This window comes from Oncorhynchus mykiss, chromosome 12, assembly GCF_057628025.1.
Source record: "Oncorhynchus mykiss isolate SJ-2025 chromosome 12, ASM5762802v1, whole genome shotgun sequence".
Classification (NCBI taxonomy): domain Eukaryota; kingdom Metazoa; phylum Chordata; class Actinopteri; order Salmoniformes; family Salmonidae; genus Oncorhynchus; species Oncorhynchus mykiss.
In genome coordinates, this window is record NC_143033.1 from 84,733,629 (window position 1) to 84,755,663 (window position 22,035).

The window sequence follows — 22,035 nt, forward strand, 5'->3', positions numbered from 1 at the left end:
AGGAAGATGGCATTTAGCCAGAGTTGTTTGGTAGAGTAAGTAGTATACTATGTGTGACCAGTGTGTTTAGTGTACTATGTGTTGATCTGTGAGGAAGATGGCATTTAGCCAGAGTTGTTTGGTAGAGTAAGTAGTATACTATGTGTGACCAGTGTGTTTAGTGTACTGTGTGTGACCAGTGTATTTAGTGTACTGTGTGTTTAGTGTACTGTGTGTTTAGTGTACTATGAGTGACCAGTGTGTTTAGTGTACTATGTATTACCAGTGTGTTTAGTGTACTGTGTATTACCAGTGTGTTTAGTGTACTGTGTGTTTAGTGTACTGTGTGTTTAGTGTACTATGTGTGACCAGTGTGTTTAGTGTACTATGTATTACCAGTGTGTTTAGTGTACTATGTGTGACCAGTGTGTTTAGTGTACTATCTGTGACCAGTGTGTTTAGTGTACTATGTGTGACCAGCGTGTTTAGTGTACTATGTGTGACCAGTGTGTTTAGTGTACTGTGTATGACATGTTATTTGTATATACATGCCGGTTTGTTTGGCCAGCTCTGTAGGCCTAGTAGTGAGTCATGTGTTTAGTGTGTAAAATGGGTGATTTATCTTGGGTTTGTGGTATGGAGATCACAGTTCCCTTGGAAAATGTGCTGCACATCAAGATGTCCCCTGAGTATGTGCTTCTTTTTGGTGGAGAGGGAGAGAGAGGGAGAAAGAGAGAGAAAGAGAGGGAGAAAGAGAGAGAGAGAGAGAGAGAGAGAGAGAATGTGTGTTTTTCTCTCTCTCAGTGGTATTGGCCAGTGTCGTGTGAAGTCTCTCTGTCTCTCCCCCTTTCTCTCTCTTTTCCCTCGCTCTTTCAGTGCTACTGGACTGCCTGCTACTGTCCTGCAAAGCATCAAGGCTTTCATCACTCTCCAAGGACATGGATCTCACCATGTCCCGCCCTGCATCAGTCTGTCTGCACTCTGATTTGTGCTGGCCTGTTGAGCAGCTAGTGGCTCCTTTCCTGTCTGTGGATTCATTAGGTTCTGGACCTGTTCCACCCTCTCCCCCCTGGGAACCAGAAAGGCTTCTGCTCGGCTCCCACTCCTGCTAGTCCTCAGCATTCCACACACTGTCATGTCTTAGGGAATTCTTCTCCCTATATTTCTCCCCTTTCCAATCCTCTCTCTGCCCCTGGTCCCAGTTCCCACCATTTTTCTCACGTATGCAGTCCTCCACTTATTCATCACTGTCAGTGAATTCATCACTGTCTATAGAATGTTTTTCAGCACTGCAGCCATTATTCCACTGAAGGAAAACAGACCCATACAGGGACACAGACAGGTAGACACAGACAGGGACACAGACAGGAAGAAACAGACAGGGACACAGACAGGAAGAAACAGACAGGAAGACACAGACAGGGACACAGACAGAAAGACACAGACAGTGACACAGACAGGAAGACACAGACAGGAGGACACAGACAGGAGGACACAGACAGGGACACAGACAGGAGGACACAGACAGGGACACAGACAGGAGGACAGACAGGAAGACATACAGTGACACAGACAGGAAGACACAGACAGGGACACAGACATGGACACAGAGAGAGACACAGACAAGGACACAGACAGGGACACAGACAGGAAGACACAGACAGGATGACACAGAGAGACACGTACCACATGATCATGCCCACCATCTTCATGATGATCTCGTTGAGGATGTTGAAGAACTCTGACATGAGCTTCCCCTTCTCTCCCATCTTCCCCATGCACATTCCAAATGTGATGAAGAACCCAATTAAACCTTCAGAAAACATCATTACAACATTAAATCATCTGTTCATAAATAACCAATGTGCTCCCTCAACATGAATGAATACATGATGAATATAACTAAACCAATGAAACAAAAGGAAATAGACATAATAGTATTCCGTCCAATCAACAGAAAGAGAGTTGAACCGAACAGGACATTGTTGCCCCCTCAGTGAATAGAGAGGAAAGAACCATAGCATTCTCTCACCCAGAACATTCATGCCCCATTTGAACTCCAGTTTCTTCTTGCTGACTATGACAGGTTCTGTCTGGTTCGGGGGCATCACTGACACTTTCTTTGCCACTGTTTGAACCTGAAGAGAGAGAGAGTGAGAGGTGGGGTGAAGAGGGGGGTGGAGAATTGAGAGAGAGAGAGAGAGAGAGAGAGGTGGGGTGGAGAGGGGGTGGAGAATAGGGAGAAAGAGAGAGAGGTGGTGGAGAGGGGGTGGAGAATAGAGAGAAAGAGAGAGAGGTGGTGGAGAGGGGGTGGAGAATAGAGAGAAAGAGAGAGAGGTGGGTGGAGAGGGGGTGGAGAATATAGAGAGAGAGAGAGCGAGAGAGATAGAGAGAGAGAGCAACCACCAGAAAGATGAGAGATATGTTTATGCAGACAGAGAAGAAGAGAGGGGGAGGGAGAGAGAGAGGGATAGAGAGGGAGAAGGAGAGAGAAGAGGAAATATGGAAAAGGGGGCTGGGGATCATCATGCAATTTCTTGGCTGATCTGCAAAAGCAATTACAATATCAATTAATCTCTGACGAAGACAAACACAGTGACAGCACATAACGAGACAAAGGATCCTTATAAGCCCAGGGCTGAACAGCACACACACACGCATGCACACACACTCACAAGCACACAAGCACACACACATACACACACACACACACACACACATACACACACACAGTCACACTAGGCAGATGCCTTACTGTAATAAATGAAGACAACCCAATGGCGCTGTAAAGAGATTAGCACCAACAGAAGGTCTGACCCTCACCCAGTCTAACACAGAGTATTTCTAATCATTCAGACACACACGCATGAAAGAGAGAGAGAGAGTGAGAGAGATAAGGAGAGAGAGAGAATGAGAGAGATAAGGAGAAAGAGAGAATGAGAGCGATAAGGAGAGAGAGAGAATAAGAGCGATAAGGAGAGAGAGATAATGAGAGCGATAAAGAGAGAGAGAGAGAATGAGAGCGATAAGGAGAGAGAGAGAGAGAGAATGAGAGTGATAAGGAGAGTGAATGAGAGCGATAAGGAGAGAGAGAGAATGAGAGCGATAAGGAGAGAGAGAGAATGAGAGCGATAAGGAGAGAGAGAGAATGAGAGCGATAAGGAGAGAGAGAGAATGAGAGCGATAAGGAGAGAGAGAGAGAATGAGAGCGATAAGGAGAGAGAGAGAATGAGAGCGATAAGGAGAGAGAGAGAATGAGAGTGATAAGGAGAGAGAGAATGAGAGCGATAAGGAGAGAGAGAGAATGAGAGTGATAAGGAGAGAGAGAGAATGAGAGCGATAAGGAGAGAGAGAGAGAATGAGAGCGATAAGGAGAGAGAGAGAGAATGAGAGGGATAAGGAGAGAGAGAGAAAAAACACAGGATTTGGACAAAAGAAGGGAACTGCTGCGACATGATTGAGGCCTGGATTATCGCTTAAAACTGATCCGCCTGCTTGGATTAACAGCAATCATATCTGCCAGGCAGCGTTGCTTTGTAAATCACACAGTCTTGTCCTGCCCTATCCTGCCCTGTAGTCTCCTGTCCTCTCCTGTCCTCTCCTGTTCTGTCCTATGATCAGCCACCTAGGTACAGGATCATGTCCCCTTGATGCTAGGACAGTAGAGTCCCGGCTCATCTTCCAAAAACGTCTGAAACCCTACCTCTTCAAAGAGTATCTTAAATAAGACATCTCAGTCTCATTCCCTCCCTCCTCGCCCCTAAAAATAAAAAATTAAAACCTGCACTTGTCTTTTCCTACTAGCACTGACTTTGCTGATAACTTCTCCAGAGGAAAACTATTCTCACTACGACTACGATGTGTGGTTGTCTCACCTAGCTATCTTAAGAGAAATACATTAACTATAAGTCGCGCTGGCCTCTGATAAATTCGCGCTGGCCTCTGATAAATTCCTTTAATGTCAAATGAAAATGTCAACACAAGAACAGCTAATGGTCAATACAAGGGGAAAGATGTTCAGAGGGAGACATCAAATGTCCAATGTAACAACAAAAGCTTGGAATAAAGAGAGGGAATTAGGATCTGCACAGCTAACACCACTCACGTGTGGTTCTGCAAAGTCGTAATTTTCTGGGAAATGGAAGGATCATAATATGGGACTTTAAGGTTCTAGCTGCATTTCTGTCAAAATGTTCTCTATATAGTACTGTAAATACCCTTCTCTACTCTAAAGCAAAACTCTACTTCCGTGATGACATAAGCCATTCCTTTTTTATGAACTAGTCTGTGCATATACAGTCCCTTCGAAAGTATTTGCTCCCCTTAACTTCTTCCACATTTTGTTGTATTACAGCTTGAATTTAAAATGGATTAAATAGAGATGTTTGGTCACTGGCCTACAAACAATGCCCCATAATGTCAAAGTGGAATTATATTTGAGGAATTTTTACATATTAATTACAAATGAAGAGCTGAAATGTGTTGAGTCAATAAGTATTCAACACCTTTGTTATGGCAAGCCTAAATAAATTAAAAAGCACAAATTTGCTTAATAAGTCACACAATGGACTCAGATTCAACCACAAAGATCAGGTTTTCCTGTCACGCCCTGGTCTTAGTATTTTATGTTTTCTTTATTATTTTGGTTAGGCCAGGGTGTGACATGGGTTTATTATGTGGTGTGTTTTGTCTTGGGGTTTTTGTAGGTATTGGGATTGTGGTATAGTGGGGTTGTCTAGAATAGTCTATGGCTGTCTGGAGTGGTTCTCAATCAGAGGCAGGTGTTTATCGTTGTCTCTGATTGGGAACCATATTTAGGCAGCCATATTCTTTGAGTGTTACGTGGGTGATTGTTCCTGTCTCAGTGTTTGTTTGCACCAGATAAGGCTGTTTAGGTTTTCACGTTATGTTTATTGTTTGTATTGTTCGTGTTTATTATTTTTATTAAACATGAATCAAAATAAACACGCTGCATTTTGGTCCTCCTCTCCTTTGACGGAAGAAAACCGTAACATTTCCAATGCCTCGCAAAGAGGGGCGCCTATTTAAAACAGTTACAGAGTTTATGAGCTGTGATAGGAGAACACTGAGGATGGATCAACGACATTGTAGTTACACCACAATACTAACCTAATCAACAGAGTGAAAAGAAGAATGCCTGACAGAATACAAATGTTCCTAAATATGCATCTGTTTGCAGTAAGGCACTAAAGTAAAACTACAAAAACATGTGGCAATGAAATTACCTTTATGTCCTGGATACAAAGTTTTATGTTTGGGGAAAATCCAACAGAACACATCCCTGAGTATCACTCTTCATATTTTCAAGCATGGCGGTGGCTGCATCATGTTATGGGTATGTTTGAGATCGGCAATGACTAAGGGAGTATTTTTTTAGGATAAAAAGAAACAGAATAGAGCTAAGCACAGTCAAAATCCTAGAGGAAAACCTGGTTCAGTCTGCTTTCCAACAGATAGCAGGGCAATAACTTCAAACACAAGGCCAAATAAACACTGGAGTTGCTTACCAAGATGACGTTGAATGTTCCTGAGTGGCCTAGTTACAGTTTTGACAGAGCTTGAAGAATTTTGAAAAGAATGTGCAAATATTGTACAATCCAAAGCTCTTACAGACTTACCCAGAAAGACTCAGACCTGTAATCGCTGCCAAAGGTGACTCTAACATGTAATGGGGTTGAGTACTTTTCTAATCAAGATATATTACTGTTTTGTTTTTCACAAATATTTGACAAATGTTAGAATTGTTCTTCCAGTTTTACATTACAGAGTATTTAGTGTAGATCGTTGACAAAAAAGACAATGAAATCCATTTTAATCCCACTTTTTAACACAACAAAATGTGGGGAAAGTAAAGGGGAGTAATACTTTCTGAATTCTCTGTAACAATCAATTGTGAATTGGACACAATTGCCCCATAAGCCACACATTCCCAATGCTGGTCATTAAAGTCAGGCTTTGATAGGGTCAAAATCTCACAATAACAACTGAACATCCATTGTTTGATGGGGTCAGGGTTTAGTTCTGCGTCTGGGTCCAGTTCTAGTTCTGGGTCTGGGTCCTACCTGTTGGAAGCAGGCCTGCACCAGGTTTTCAGGGAACAGGTTCCTGATGAGGTCCAGGAAGGCGTCCAGACTGCTGACCTCCTGGTTCTTGGGGGCCGTGTCCTGCTCCTGACTGCTCCTGAGTTTGGGGTTTCCCGGGTGGATCCCCAGGACCAGGATGACCCCCAGGATGGCAGCTATGACCGTAGTGGACATGTAGTAGACCATGGCCCTGGAGCCCATCCTCCCACTGGAACGAGCATCCAGACCAGCCAGACCTGGGAGGGAGAGAGACAGGCTGATGAGCAGGGCACCTTCCACCTGTGTGTGTGTGTGTGTCTGGATGTGTTTAACTATATTCTTGTGGGAACCAGAAGTTCCAACAGGAATAGTAAACAAACACAAATTTGACCACCTGGGGACATTCTGTTAGTCCGCACGAGGTCAAATGGGGGTTTAGGGTTAAGTTTAGATGGGGGTTTCTAGGGGGTTTAGGGTTAAGGTTAGAATTAGTGCTACGGTTAGAATTACATTAAGGGTTTGGGGCTAGGGTTAGTTTAGGGTTAGAATTAGGAGTTAGGGTAAGGTTTAAGGTTAAGGTTTTTGGGTTAAGGTTAAGGTTAAGGTTAGGGTTATGGTTAAGGTTAGGGTCAGGATTAGGGTAAGGGTAAGAGTACAGGTTAGGGTAAGGGTTAGGTTTAGGGTTAGGGTTAGGGGTTAGGGAAAATAGGATTTTGAATGGGATGGAATTGTGTGTCCCCACAAGGTTAGCTGTATAAGACTGTTTGTGTGTGTGTGTGTGTGTGTATTACAACAGTGTACCTGTGATGAGGCTGGAGATGATGAGGGGCAAGATGAGCATCTTCAGCATCCTCATGAGGATGTCTCCAGGAAAGGACACCAGCATCAGGGTGTTGGGGTCTGTAATAGAAACATACCGCAGCAGCATCCCAAACAGCGACCCCGCTATTACACCTGTTACAGTTCACAGAGGAGAGGAGTAAGCACAACAGCCACGCAATGGTTTCCTCTGTCACCCTTACAGCTTCCGTGAGAGCGCAGAGAGAAGAGATTCCAGTGAAACGCTTCAGAAGAGCATTTCGAGAGGGTTTATAATCACAGCGCCTGACTCATTGGATTTCATTTCCATTCCAGGTGGATTTACAGTAAGTACACTCGTGCCAAAAATAAGTGATGTGTACAGTGCATTAGGAGAGTATTCAGACCCCTGGACCTTTTCCACACTTTGTTGCGTTACAGCCTTTTTCTAAAATGGATTAAAAAAATATTTAAATCCTCATTAATCTACACACAAAACCCCATAATGATAAAGCGAAAACGTTACTACAAGTATTCAGACCCTTTGCTATGAAACTCGAAATTGAGCTCAGGTCCATCCTGTTTCCATTGATCATCCTTGAGATGTTTCTACAACTTGATTGGAGTCCACTTGTGGTAAATTCAATTGATTGGACATGATTTGGAAAGGCACACATCTGTCTATATAAGGTCCCACAGCTGACAGTGCATATCAGAGCAAAAACCAAGCCATGAGGTCGAAGGAATTGTCCGTAGAGCTCCGAGACAGGACTGTGTCGAGGCACAGATCTGGGGAAGGGTACCAATTTTTTTTTGCAGCATTGAAGGTCCCCAAGACCACAGTGGCTTCCATCATTCTTAAATGGAAGACGTTTGGAACCACTAAGCTCTTCCTAGAGCTGGCCGCCCGGCCAAACTGAGCAATCTGGGGAGAAGGGCCTTGATCAGGGAGGTGACCAAGAACCCGATGGTCACTCTGACAGAGCTCCAGAGTTCCTCTGTGGAGATGGGAGAACCTTCCAGAAGGACAACCATCTCTGCAGCACTCCACCAATCAGGCCTTTATGGTAGATTGGCCAGACGGAAGCCACTCCTCAGTAAAAGGCACATGACAGACTGCTTGGAGTTTGCCAAAAGGCCCCTAAAGGACTCTCAGACCATAAGAAAAAAGATTCTCTGGTCTGATTAAACCAAGATTGAACCCTTTGGCCTGAATGCCAAGTGTCACGTCTGGAGGAAACCTGGCACCATCCCTACAGTGAAGCATGGTGGTGGCAGCATAATGCTGTGGGGATGTTTTTCAGCGTCAGGGACTGGGAGACTAGTCAGGATCGAGGGAAAGATGAACGGAGCAAAGTACAGAAAGATCCTTGATGAAAACCTGTTCCAGAGCGCTCAGGACCTCAGACTGGGGCGAAGGTTCACCTTCCAATAGGACAACAACCCTAAGCACACAGCCAAGACAACGCACTAGTGGCTTTAGGACAAGTTTCTGAATGTCCTTGAGTGGCCCAGCAAGAGCCCGGACTTGAACCTGATCGAACATCTCTGTAGAGACCTGAAAAATAGCTGTGCAGCGACGCTTCCCATCCAACCTGACAGAAGTTGAGAGGATCTGCAGAGAAGAATGGAAGAAACCTCCAAAATACAGGTGTGCCAAGCGTCATACCCAAGAAGACTCAAGGCTGTAATCGCTGCCAAAGGTGCCTCAACAAAGTACTGAGTAAAGTATCTGATACTTATGTAAATGTGATATTTCTATTTCTTTATTTTTATACATTTGCAAAAATGTCTAAAAACGTGTTTTTCTTTTGTCATTATGGCGTTTTATGTGTAGATTGATGAGGGAATTGATGAGGCTGTAACTTAACAAAACGTGGGAAAAATGTAAGGGGTCTTTATACTTTCCGAATGCACTGTATGTACTAACTATATTCTTGATATGTAACTACGGTGAAGAAAACAAAGAGAGAATTGCCATGGGTGTAAAATGTGTGTGAGAAAGCTGTAAAAAAATAAGAGAAAGTTTGTTATTGTCGTGCGAAGAGGGGGATGGGCTAATAAAACATTGAATAAAATGTTTATATATAAAAATTGTTAGCAAGCACAGGTAGTACAGAGAGCTCAAATGCAGCGTAACACTTTATAACCACTGAAGGCGATGAAATAATTGATTTCCTGACAGTTGACCACCATGAAGCGAGGTAGGCACCTACCCAGTATAGTGAGGACGAGCAGTGAGTTTCGGATGAGGAAGCCACAGTAGGTTCCCAAGAAACTATTGGGAAGTTTGGGTTCCAACAAATCCAACACTCCAGCTCCAACAATGGGTGCCTCATCATAATGGGCCTTGTTAGACTGGTGGACTGGCTGCTGATTCGTCATCCTGTCTGTGGTAGAGAGGGAGACAGTGAGAGAGGGAGGTGTGACAACACATCTGCCTGGTCAGAAAACAGCCCCATGCCTCTTCATCTGGTGTAAGCATCACACTGGCTCCCCTTAGCCTTTCTATTGGCTTGGGGAAACGTACACCATATTGTTGTCTTACACCTGGTTCCTTGAGATCTGAAAAGACAGAGGGGGAAGAGGCGAGGAGTTGTTTTCAGACCAGTTTAACACCATCACCATACCAAGGAAAGACCGAAACCGTTGGGTGCTGTTGACTAAGATGAGTAACATAGATCTGACAGATCAGTCAGTTTAAGGTCTGATAAATGTCATAACATTGAGAAGGAATGTACCCACAACCTGAATAATACAGGATATGGAGGTGGAGAAAGATGGATGGAAAACAGTTGGGAGAGATACGGAGAGAGACGGAGAGAGACGGAGAGAGACGGGGAGAGACGGAGAGAGACGGAGAGAGACGGGGAGAGACGGAGAGAGACGGGGAGAGACGGAGAGAGACGGAGAGAGACGGAGAGAGACGGAGGGAGACGGGGAGAGACGGAGAGAGACGGAGAGAGACGGAGAGAGACGGAGGGAGACGGGGAGAGACGGAGAGAGACGGAGAGAGACGGAGAGAGACGGAGAGAGACGTGGAGAGACGGGGAGAGACGGAGAGAAACGGGGAGAGACGGAGAGAGACGGAGGGAGACGGAGTAAGAAAGCACTCTGACAATCATCTGAGAGTCATGTCATAGGAATGATCAACGATAATCTGACAATGTGAGTGATAGTGCACAATTATATTCAAGTCAACCAGAGAATCACTGAAGTAACCCCCACATCACAACCTAAACCAACCCCCCCCCCACTTCTACCAGAGAAGGAACATCCAGCCTAACATCAGAGATCAGACTAGACAGGTTCAAACATAGTCAAAACAATAGGTGGACATGCAATCCAAATAAGACCTTTACATAAAAGCACCAATATTATGTAAGCAATGTAAATCTGATCAGGTTTGATACATTATAATAATATTCAACTAATAACTACTCAGTCTGCCTAGTCTGTCTGTTCCAGTGTTCCAATGCAGTGACCAGCAGCACCAGCTCCAACAGAGTGTAGAGAGGGATGATGAATCCCACTCCCACCAGAGATAAACACATCTGGAGAGCAACATGGCGGTGTGTGAAGTCAGCGTCAGGAACCTGAGTGGCACATTTACAAACAGACAGCCTCCACTGCACAATCGCACATGATTATAATTCATCAGCCATGCAGATGGCATTTCTGCATAAGGAAGAATAGAGAAAACACTCACCAAAATGCACGTAGACCAGTCTAGTCTAACCTCCTTCTATTTCCTCTCTCCTTCCTTCTTTACCTCCTCCACTCTCTATGGACCTCACCCTTTGACCTCACTTCTCTCCATCATGCTCTCTTTCCCTGCTCTGTTCATCAGCTTGTCTTCATCTGTCGTTTAAAGTCCAACAACAGTTGCTGCCCGGGCATAAAGAGGGATTGCCAGCAAATGCAACCAAAAAAATTGGGGGGAGGGGAATCTCTTGCCAAGTTTCGATAGCAGACCGATATAATCCCTTGTGAACTGTGCGGTGGGGGGAAGGGGAGGGGCGGAGGGGGCTCCCTGTTTCTGTTACTGTACCAATCCTCTTTGCAAAATTCATTTCATTCTTAACATTAAGAACAATGTTTACAAACATCCTGGAGACCATGTACTGTACTCCAATTACCCAGCAGTCCTACTGTTGGAGTGTGAGTCAGAAACTCCACCATGATCTGATGAACTGTAGAATCACTGTACTATCAGAAATGCACAGAGTAGACCAATGAACACACAGAGTGTTTATGTGCATCCCAAATAGCAATCTTTTCTCTATATAGTGTACAATTGACCCAGGCCCATAGGGCTCTGGCCAAAAGTAGTGCACTATAAAGGGAAAGGGTGCCAATACTTTGTTCAGTAGGATGGCAGTGCCAAGTCTACAGCCCAGGTCTACAGCTCTTAGGATGGGTATTAAGACCTTGGAGGAGGTCAGACAGAGGACCCGACCCCATAGAATGACATATACAGTAGGAATTTAATAAGATCTCTATGCCTGACCCACTGTCCTACCAAACGTCAGGATGCATCCTGCATCATGTAATGAGGATATATCCTGAAGATTGAACAGTGCATAAATTGCAGTGACATGCTCAATGACCTGTAGCCTGCTGTAGCCGTGTTGCAAATCCATTTTCTTCCCTAGACTAAGGGATAATTTTCCGTCTCTAGGAAATGTAGGAATGGCCTGAACAGTGGGATTGGGAGCTAGCCTCCAAGGCTCCAACAGACCGACACGGAAAATAGTCCACATGTAACCCTGGACCAGAGCTAGCCTCCAATAGACCAACAGCGAAGAAAGTCCACATGTAACCCTGGACCAGAGCTAGCCTCCAATAGACCAACAGTGAAGAAATGCCACATGTAACCCTGGACCAGAGCTAGCCTCCAATAGACCAACAGTGAAGAAAGTCCACATGTAACCCTGGACCAGAGCTAGCCTCCAATAGACCAACAGTGAAGAAAGTCCACATGTAACCCTGGACCAGAGCTAGCCTCCAATAGACCAACAGTGAAGAAAGTCCACATGTAACCCTGGACCAGAGCTAGCCTCCAATAGACCAACAGTGAAGAAAGTCCACATGTAACCCTGGACCAGAGCTAGCCTCCAATAGACCAACAGTGAAGAAAGTCCACATGTAACCCTGGACCAGAGCTAGCCTCCAATAGACCAACAGTGAAGAAAGTCCACATTTAACCCTGGACCAGAGCTAGCCTCCAATAGACCAACAGTGAAGAAAGTCCACATGTAGCCCTGGACCAGAGCTAGCCTCCAATAGACCAACAGTGAAGAAAGTCCACATGTAACCCTGGACCAGAGCTAGCCTCCAATAGACCAACAGGGAAGAAAGTCCACATGTAGCCCTGGACCAGAGCTAGCCTCCAACAGACTGAAAGGTAAGATAGTCCACATGTAGCCCTGGACCAAAGCTAGCCTCCAACAGACTGAAAGGTAAGATAGACAAATCAAATCAAATCAAATCAAATTTTATTTGTCACATACACATGGTTAGCAGATGTTAATGCGAGTGTAGCGAAATGCTTGTGCTTCTAGTTCCGACAATGCAGTAATAACCAACAAGTAATCTAACTAACAATTCCAAAACTACTGTCTTGTGCAGTCCACATGTAGCCCTGGACCAGAGCTAGCCTCCAACAGACTGAAAGGTAAGATAGACCACATGTAGCCCTGGACCAGAGCTAGCCATAGGGACATGTCATATTCGTTTATGTTACATCATATCACAGATGAGTAATGTGCTTAGTTATATGTTCATCATAATCTCAGCACCCAGAACAGTATCTTGAATGCAGGCTTGCTAGCTATATGATTGTCAGTCTTTTACAAGATACTATATACATAAAAGCAGACAGTCAATGGGATTACACTGTTAAGTCAGAGCCCTTACGGTAAATCCAGGATTTGGTCAAACATGACAGAGATATTACAACCTTGGCAGGTAGGTTCAAAGGCCATGATCTCTCTGAGAGGAAAGCTAGTATTCCTCAGGAAAAGGCTTTAGGGAAGCACTCAGAACAGAAACATGTGTTAGAAATGAACATAAAGCACCAGGGATGAAGGAGGATACTTCAAAGACAGCAAGTCTCAACGGGAGGAGGAAGCTGTAATCCTTACTGGCAGGGGTGTTACTGGCAGTGGTGATTTTCTTTACGTGTCGTGCCATGTTGAGCTCTCCTGGATCAGCAAGAAGACCAGAGTGATACTAGTTCCATGCATCCAGATTCCAGAGATACTCACATCCCCTGAATGGTCATGCCAGTCAAGTCAGGACAGCTAATCTCTCTCTCTTCTCTCTCTCTTAGGAGGAGAGACTTACATCACCATAGTATGTAATCCAATATCGCTGAGCTATCAATGCACATATTAACATTGGATCTGAAAACAAACTAGCTATGTTATGATCTCTCTCACAATCCCTATCAGTATCACTATCAGCATCACGATCACTATCAATATGACTATCACTTTCACTATGACGATCAGTATCTATCACTGTCACTATGATGATCAGAATCTATCACTGTCACTGTCACTATGATGATCAGTATCTATCACTGTCACTATGACGACCAGTATCTATCACTGTCACTGTCACTATGATGATCAGTATCTATCACTGTCACTATGACTATGATGATCAGCATCAATCACTGTCACTGTCACTATGATGAGCAGTATCTATCACTGTCACTGTCACTATGATGATCAGCATCTATCACTGTCACTGTCACTATGATGATCAGTATCTATCACTGTCACTATGACGATCAGCATCTATCACTGTCACTATGATGATCAGTATCTATCACTGTCACTATGACGATCAGCATCTATCACTGTCACTGTCACTATGATGATCAGCATCTATCACTGTCACGGTCACTATGATGATCAGCATCTATCACTGTCACTATGACGATCAGCATCTATCACTGTCACTGTCACTATGACGATCAGCATCTATCACTGTCCCTATGACGATCAGCATCCATCACTGTCACTGTCACTATGACGATCAGCATCTATCACTGTCACTGTCACTATGATGATCAGCATCTATCACTGTCACTGTCACTATGATGATCAGTATCTATCACTGTGACTGTCACTATGATGATCAGTATCTTTCACTGTGACTGTCACTATTATGATCAGTATCTATCACTGTGACTGTGACTATGACGATCAGTATCTACAGTGTCTTCAGAAATCTACACACAATACCCCATAGTGACAAAGTGAAAAGAATGTTCTGAAATTTGTAAACAAATATTTAAAATTAAATACAGAAATATCTAGTTTACATAAGTATTCACACGCCTGGGTCAGTAATTTCTAGATGCAACCTTGGCAGCGATTAAAGCTGTGAGTCTTTTTTGGTAAGTCTCTAGATTATGCCACATTTGCCCATTGTTATTTCAAAATTATTTAAGCTCTGTCAAATTGGTAGTTGATCATTGCTAGGCAACCATTTTTAGGTCTTGCCATAGATTTTCAAGTAGATTTAAGTCAAAACTGTAACTCGGGCCACTCAGAAACATTAACTGTCTTCTTGGTAAGCAACTCCATTGTAGATTTGTCCTGCTGAAAGGTGAATTCATCTCCCAGTGTCTGGTGGAAAGCAGACTGAACCAGGTTTTCCTGTAGGATTTTGCCTGTGCTTAGCTCCATTCCATTTATTTTTATCATAAAAAACTCCCTAGTCCTTGTCGATCACAAGCATACCCATAACATGACGCAGTTTCTAAATATTTTTATTCTCTAAAGACATCCTTCTTTTCACTCTGTCAGTTAGGTTAATATTGTGGAGTAACTACAATGTTGTTGATCCATCCTCAGTTTTCTGCTATTACAGCCATTAAACTCTGTAATTGTTTTAAAGTCACCATTGGCCTCAAAGTGAAATCCCTGAGCGGTTTCCTTTTTCTCCGGCAGCTGAGTTAGGAAGGACACCTGTATCTTTGTAGTGACTGGGTGTATTGATACTAAGGAATGACTTCACCATGCTCAAAGGGTTATTCAATGTCTGTTTTTTTTACCCATCTAGCAATAGGTGCCCTTCTTTGTGAGGCATTGGAAAACCCTGGTCTTTGTGGTTGAATCTGAGTTTGAAATTCACTGCTTGACTGAGGGACTGTACAGATAATTGTATATATGCGGTACAGAGATGAGGTAGTCATTCAAAATCATGTTAAACACTATTATTGCACACAGAGTGAATCCATGCAACTTATTATGTTACTGGTTAAGCTAGTTTGTACTGCTGAACTTATTTAGGCTTGCCATAACAAAGGGGTTGAATACTTATTGACTCAAGACATTTCAGCTTTTAATTTTTAATTAAAATAATAATAATAAAAACATAATTCTACTTTGACATTGTGTGTAGGCCAGGGACACAAAATCTCAGTTTAATCATGTTTAAATTAAGTCTGTAACACAACAAAACGTGGACAAAGTCAAGGGGTGTGAATACTTTCCAAAGGCACTGTGTCAGTGGTGAATGAAGGATGGTCTTTAATGACAGTATATATATATATATATATATATATATATATATTATAAACTTTATTTAACTTGGCAAGTCAGTTAAGAACAAATTCTTATTTACAATGACAGCCTACCAGGGAACAGTGGGTTAACTGCCTTGTTCAGGTGCAGAAAGACACATTTTTACCTTATTAGCTCAGGGATTCGATCCAGCAACATTTCGGTTACTGGCCCAACGCTCAAACTACTAGGCCACCTGCCGCCTCAAAAGTATTAACCAATGACTGGGGTATTAATTGAACTCCACCATGCAGAGACCCACGCATGCTGTCATCCAATCAGTGACCCTCCCTGCCCCTGACCAATCAGTGATGTGGGTTTAAGAGACTGAACAGCTGTGTGATGGCGAGCCCACCGCTAAACCCCCACCCCTTGTCTACAGCCCTATTAACTAACAGGACACGGGAGTTTATATGCATTTACATTGAGCTCTGTGTATGTGTGTATGAGATTGTGTATGCATTTGTCTTTATCACGTGAGCATGTTGTGTGTGTGTGTGTGTGTGTGTGTGTGTGTGTGTGTGTGTGTGTGTGTGTGTGTGTGTGTGTGTGTGAGGAGGGGATTATTTCCATTTGTTGACTGTTTGGTGTGATTTTTGCAGGGAAAGAGATATAATCCCATATCCCCATCCCTTCTTCCAGAGAGAACAAGGGAGGGGGTCATGAAACTTTCAACTGGACACTACTACAACACTGCACTGATATGTATAGGTTAACAAGTCCATATAGAAACATAAAATCAATGTTTATTGGTCACATACACAGATTTGCAGATGTTATCGCAAGGATCAATACAGGATTAAGATTGAATCCTACGACACTGGCTCTGACACTCGTCGGATGTGGCAGGGCTTGAAAACTATTACGAACTAGAAAGGGAAACCCAGACGTGAGCTGCCCAGTGACGTGAGCCTACCAGACGAGCTAAATGCCTTTTATGCTCGACTGTGTGATAACGCTCTCGGTAGCCGATGTGAGCAAGACCTTTAACAGGTCAACATTCACAAAGCCGCGGGGCCAGATTGATTACCAGGACGTGTAAGTGTCTTCACTGGCAAGTGGCAAGTGTCTTCACTGACATCTTCAACCTCTCCCTGACTGAGTCTGTAATACCTATATTCAAGCAGACCACCATAGTCCCTGTGCCCAAGGAAGTGAAGGTAACCTGTCTAAATGATTACCGCCCATAGCACTCACGTCGGTAGCCATGAAGTGCTTTGAAAGGCTGGTCATGGCTCACATCAACAGCATCCTACCGGAGACTCACTCCAATTCGCATACCGCCCCAACAGATACAAAGATGACGCAATCTCAATCGCACTCCACACTGTCCTTTCCCACCTGGACAAAAGGAACACCTATGTGAGAATGCTGCTCATTGACTACAGCTCAGAGTTCAACACCATAGAGCCCATGAAGCTCATCACCAAGCTAAGGACCCTGAGACTAAACACCTCCCTCTGCAACTGGATCCTTGACTTCTTGACGGGCAGCTCCCAGGCGGTAAAGATAGGCAACAACACATCTTCAAAACTGGGGCCCCTCAGGGGTGTGTACTTAGTCCCCTCCTGTACTCCCTGTTCACCCATGACTGCGTGGCCAAAAACGACTCCAACACCATCATTAAGTTTGCTGACGACACAACAGTGTTAGGCCTGATCACCGACAATGATGAGACAGTCTATAGGGAGGAGGTCAGAGAACTGGCAGCGTGGTGCCAGGACAACAACCTCTCCATCAATGTGAGCAAAACAAAGGAGCTGATCGTGGACTACAGGAAAAGGTAGGCCGAACAGGCCCCCATTAACATCAACGGGGCTGTAGTGGAGCAGGTCGAGAGTTTCAAGTTCCTTAGTGTCCACATCACCAACAATCTATCATGGTCCAATCACACCAAGACAGTTGTGAAAAGGGCACAACAAAACCTTTACCCCCTCAGGAGAATGAAAAGATTTAGCATGGGTCCCCAGATCCTCAAAAAGTTCTACAGCTGCACCATCGAGAGCATTCTGACTGGTTGCATCACTGCCTGGTATGGCAACTGCTCGGCATCTGATTGTAAAGCGCTACAGAGGGTAGTGCGTACGGCCCAGTACATCACTGGGACCAAGCTTCCTACAATCCAGGACCTACATAATTGGCGGTGTCAGAGGAAAGACCATAAAATTGTCAGAGACTCCAGTCACCCAAGTCATAGACTGTTTTCTCTGCTAACGCACGGCAAGCGATACTGGAGCTCCAAGTCTAGGACCAAAAGGCTCCTTAACAGCTTCTACCCCCAAGCCATAAGACTGCTGAACAATTAATCAAATGGCCACCGACTGACTCGGTACCGGTACCCCCGTATATAGCCTCGTTATTGTTATTGTGTTACTTTTTATTATTTTTTACTTTAGTTTATTTGGGAAATATTTTCTTAACTCTTCTTGAACTGCTCTGTTGGTTAAGGGCTTGTAAGTAAGCATTTCTTGGTAAGGTCTACACTTGTTGTATTCGGCGCACATGACAAATAAAGTTTGCTTGTGTTTCTAGCTCCAACAGTGCAGTAATACCAAGCAATAACATTTTTACAAATACACACATACAATGAATACTGTGTGCAGCACACACACATGCGCATACAGGCATGCAGGCGGGCATCACACATAATCTCACCTCATAAATTTTCATTCTAGGTTCAAGGAGTTTACTCATACAGCATATGCACATAGGCCCACACACACGTGCTAAGGGCATAGTCAGACCATATAGAGAAAATGGATGTAGTGGATTTCCATAAACAATAGGGAGCTTGTGTATTTATCATTGACTGTGTGTGTGTGTGTGTGTGTGTGTGTGTGTGTGTGTGTGTGTGTGTGTGTGTGTGTGTGGCAGCCCCTCCATTCCTCTCTCTCGGACTGTAATCTGAGTGTATTAATCTGTTGTTTGAACTCCTTAAGCACAGACTGTCTATCACATCTGCTCTCTTCACCCTTCTAAAGCTCTGCTATTTATAAATCCTCCCTCATACTCTCTCTTTCCTCTTTCCTTTCGATCTGTCATTGGAATGCAATTCCTCCAGCAGAACCTAGTTGTATTCTTCCCAATCCTCCAGAACAGTTTATCCATCCTCTCTTTCTGCCAAAAATATCCTTTGAAAATTCTCAATTTTTTTTTCTCCAAACGCAAACTCTGTCTTGGTTTTCTCTTGTTCTCACTCTGACTCTAAACACAACTGTTTGAAACGCAACAGCTGGGAAAGCACTTCATTGGAATGTAGATAGTCACATAGTCAGCTAATTCTGAGGTTCCATAGCACTGTTAATATCAAACCACTACCACTGACTACACTCCAGTGAAAGAAAAATGATGGTACAGAACATTCCATAAAATAGAATGAAGATGAACAATGTACACACACACCTACACCTATATACACACATCACCACAGACAAACTGGTAGCAGTACCAGGATATAAAGACAGTCAATGTGCAGCACATTCTGACTGAGGGAAACAGAGGGAAAGTGACATGAGCACCTGGACTCCAAATTCATAGCAATTCAGTGAATGAAAAATAGCACTGACAATGGTAGTACAACTACATTTCTGGTAAATCCCACATGGGTGGGGGAGGATTTGAGACGAACATGAAAGACATGTCCAGAACATCACTCAGAAGAGGAGAAAGATCAGAGGGAGGATAGGTTAAGGGATAGAAGGAACAAAGAGAAGGGAGGTAAAGTCAGTCCTACCTGCTGTGTGTCGTCTCCCATCCAACCAGAGCAAGGCACCGGGAGAGACACAATGAAGGGAGGAAAGGATGGAGCGGTAGAGAGAGAGAAAGAATAGGCAAAATCCCAGTCCTTGCGTCATCTGAGAAAATTGGCAGATTAATAAAACAGCTTGGATCTCTGAGTCCCCTCGCTTGCTCCTTACTCTCTCTCCCTCACTCTCTCTATTTCTAGTTCTCTTTCTCTTTATGATTGAGTTGTTCCTCAAGGTCAGCGTCTAGTGATAGACTACTAGCTCCTGATCAGCTGTATTACAGCCACTAGCTTTCCCTTGTTTTGGTTCTTTTAAGTGCTCATCTGGAAAGAACTTTGGGCTGATAATACACAAATAAATGTTTATTGTCACTATAATCATTACCATAGAGAGAGAGAAAAGTCTGTGGAGGGAGGGAGACAAAGTGAGAGAGAGATTTAGAGAGAGAAATGAGCTAGCAGTAAGAGACAGTTGAAAGAGAGTGGAAGTGAGGTTTCGTCCCAATATTCTCTCCTTCCACCTGAAATGTGCACTTGATCACTACTCTCGACAAATTTAAAAGCAATGTATTGGAGTAGGCATGCTAGAGGGAGTTTCCATATTCCAGTCATGTCCTTATAAATCCATGGAGGGACGTGAACAAGTGCACACTTTTGGAGGAAGGATAGATTATTAAGATGCAGAGTTACCTCACTCATTAGTCATGTCAATCAATGGCTAACGCTTGACTTCTGATGCATCCAGGTGTACCTCCACCCTTCCACTTGGGGGCGATAAAGGGCAGAGGAACATTGATTCTACCTTCGCTAGTAGGTACGTAGAAGATAGAAGTGTCCCTTAACCACAGATCAGGATCAGTCACCCCATACTCCAATCATGAATAAAAGTGAGGTTTGCATTTGAGCATCAGATGTACAATAATATCTATAATAACGCTGAAATTAATGATACAGCAACAGTTATGTAATTGCATACTAGCATTTTATTACAGAAATGGAATAAGGAACAGTTCCTATTGTGTTATTTAAAAAAACACTCAAAGTCATTACTATGCAATTAAAGTGAAATAGCCATGATGTCAGTAGTGTTACTGAACAGACCAAGCACTATGTCAACCAAGCACTATGTCAACCAATCACTATGTCATCCAAGCACTATGTCAACCAAGCACTATGTCAACCAAGCACTATGTCAACCAAGCACTACGTCAACCAAGCACTATGTCAACTAAGCACTACATCAACCAAGCACTATGTCAACCAAGCACTACGTCAACCAAGCACTATGTCAACCAAGCACTACATCAACCAAGCACTATGTCAACCAAGCACTACGTCAACCAAGCACTATGTCAACCAAGCACTATGTCAACCAAGCACTATGTCAACCAAGCACTATGTCACCCAAGCACTATGTCAACCAAGCACTACATCAACTAAGCACTATGTCAACCAAGCACTACGTCAACCAAGCACTATGTCAACCAAGTACTATTTCAACCAAGCACTATGTCAACTAAGCACTACATCAACCAAGCACTATGTCAACCAAGCACTACGTCAACCAAGCACTATGTCAACCAAGCACTATGTCAACCAAGCACTATGTCAACCAAGCACTACATCAACCAAGCACTATGTCAACCAAGCACTATGTCAACCAAGCACTATGTCAACCAAGCACTACGTCAACCAAGCACTATGTCAACCAAGCACTATGTCAACCAAGCACTATGTCAACCAAGCACTACGTCAACCAAGCACTACGTCAACCAAGCACTACGTCAACCAAGCACTATGTCAACCAAGCACTACGTCAACCAAGCACTATGTCAACCAAGCACTATGTCAACCAAGCACTACGTCAACCAAGCACTATGTCAACCAAGCACTATGTCAACCAAGCACTATGTCAACCAAGCACTACGTCAACCAAGCACTATGTCAACCAAGCACTATGTCAACCAAGCACTATGTCAACCAAGCACTACGTCAACCAAGCACTATGTCAACCAAGCACTATGTCAACCAAGCACTACGTCAACCAAGCACTATGTCAACCAAGCACTATGTCATCCAACCACTATGTCAACCAAGCACTATGTCAGCGTTATTAAAGCAGTGTGCTACATTCTGTCTTGTGTGACGTATTAACAAGTTCGTGACAATGACAGTGTAACAAGGTACAAGGGATAAGGATAATGACAGGGTGATGTAAGTAAGCGCATCACAGAAACCCCTGACCTCTGCTCTGTATACATACACACGTACATGCAATGTCACATGGCTGACACCTTCTGACACAGAGACACACAAATCCTCTGCCAAATGCAAAGATACACACACAAACCTCCTACAACACACACAAACACACACACACATGAACTGTCTACACACACACACACACACATTCATACACACACACACACACACACACACACACACACACATACACACACACACACACACACACACACACACACACACACACACACACACACACACACACACACACACACACACACACACACACACACACACACACCCTGTCCTGTGGGACTGACAGATGGAAAGGGGCAGAGGAACAGAACAGGGACAGAGGCTTGTGGAATTGGGCCTGTCCTTCCTTTGTGCAGTGGGTACGCTGTAAGTCTATCCTCTACTAATTTCCAGAGCGGTTCACATACAAAGTCTGCCTGTGAAACCCTATACTGCCGGGTGTCGTTCAGTGAGTAAAGTTTACAATGTGTAACAATGTTCCTCTGGCAGAAAGAGAGAGGGAGAAAAGACAGATGGATAAGGGAATGGAGAGAAAAGGCATATGTACGCATAACGGAGAAGTGGAGAT

General features: G+C 43.8%; 1 protein-coding gene across 2 annotated transcripts in view; it reads right to left on the reverse strand.

The window, feature by feature from the left end:
* The window catches only part of LOC110538991 (excitatory amino acid transporter 2), a 28,791-nt gene extending 9,046 nt beyond the window's left edge, over positions 1-19,745 (reverse strand). Inside the window, exons 1-6 of one of the 2 annotated variants that reach the window (XM_036938676.2) lie at positions 19,176-19,745; positions 9,077-9,250; positions 6,864-7,016; positions 6,063-6,319; positions 2,012-2,117; positions 1,666-1,792 (exon numbers count right to left, since the gene is read on the reverse strand). In XM_036938676.2, coding sequence (XP_036794571.2) covers positions 1,666-1,792; positions 2,012-2,117; positions 6,063-6,319; positions 6,864-7,016; positions 9,077-9,250; positions 19,176-19,296 — 938 coding nt within the window. In that variant the 5' untranslated portion in view covers positions 19,297-19,745. Of the gene's footprint in view, positions 1-1,665; positions 1,793-2,011; positions 2,118-6,062; positions 6,320-6,863; positions 7,017-9,076; positions 9,251-10,569; positions 10,778-19,175 lie in introns of those variants that run through there. The other variant, XM_036938677.2, reaches the window with a different exon arrangement.
* Between the last annotated feature and the right edge of the window lie 2,290 nt (positions 19,746-22,035).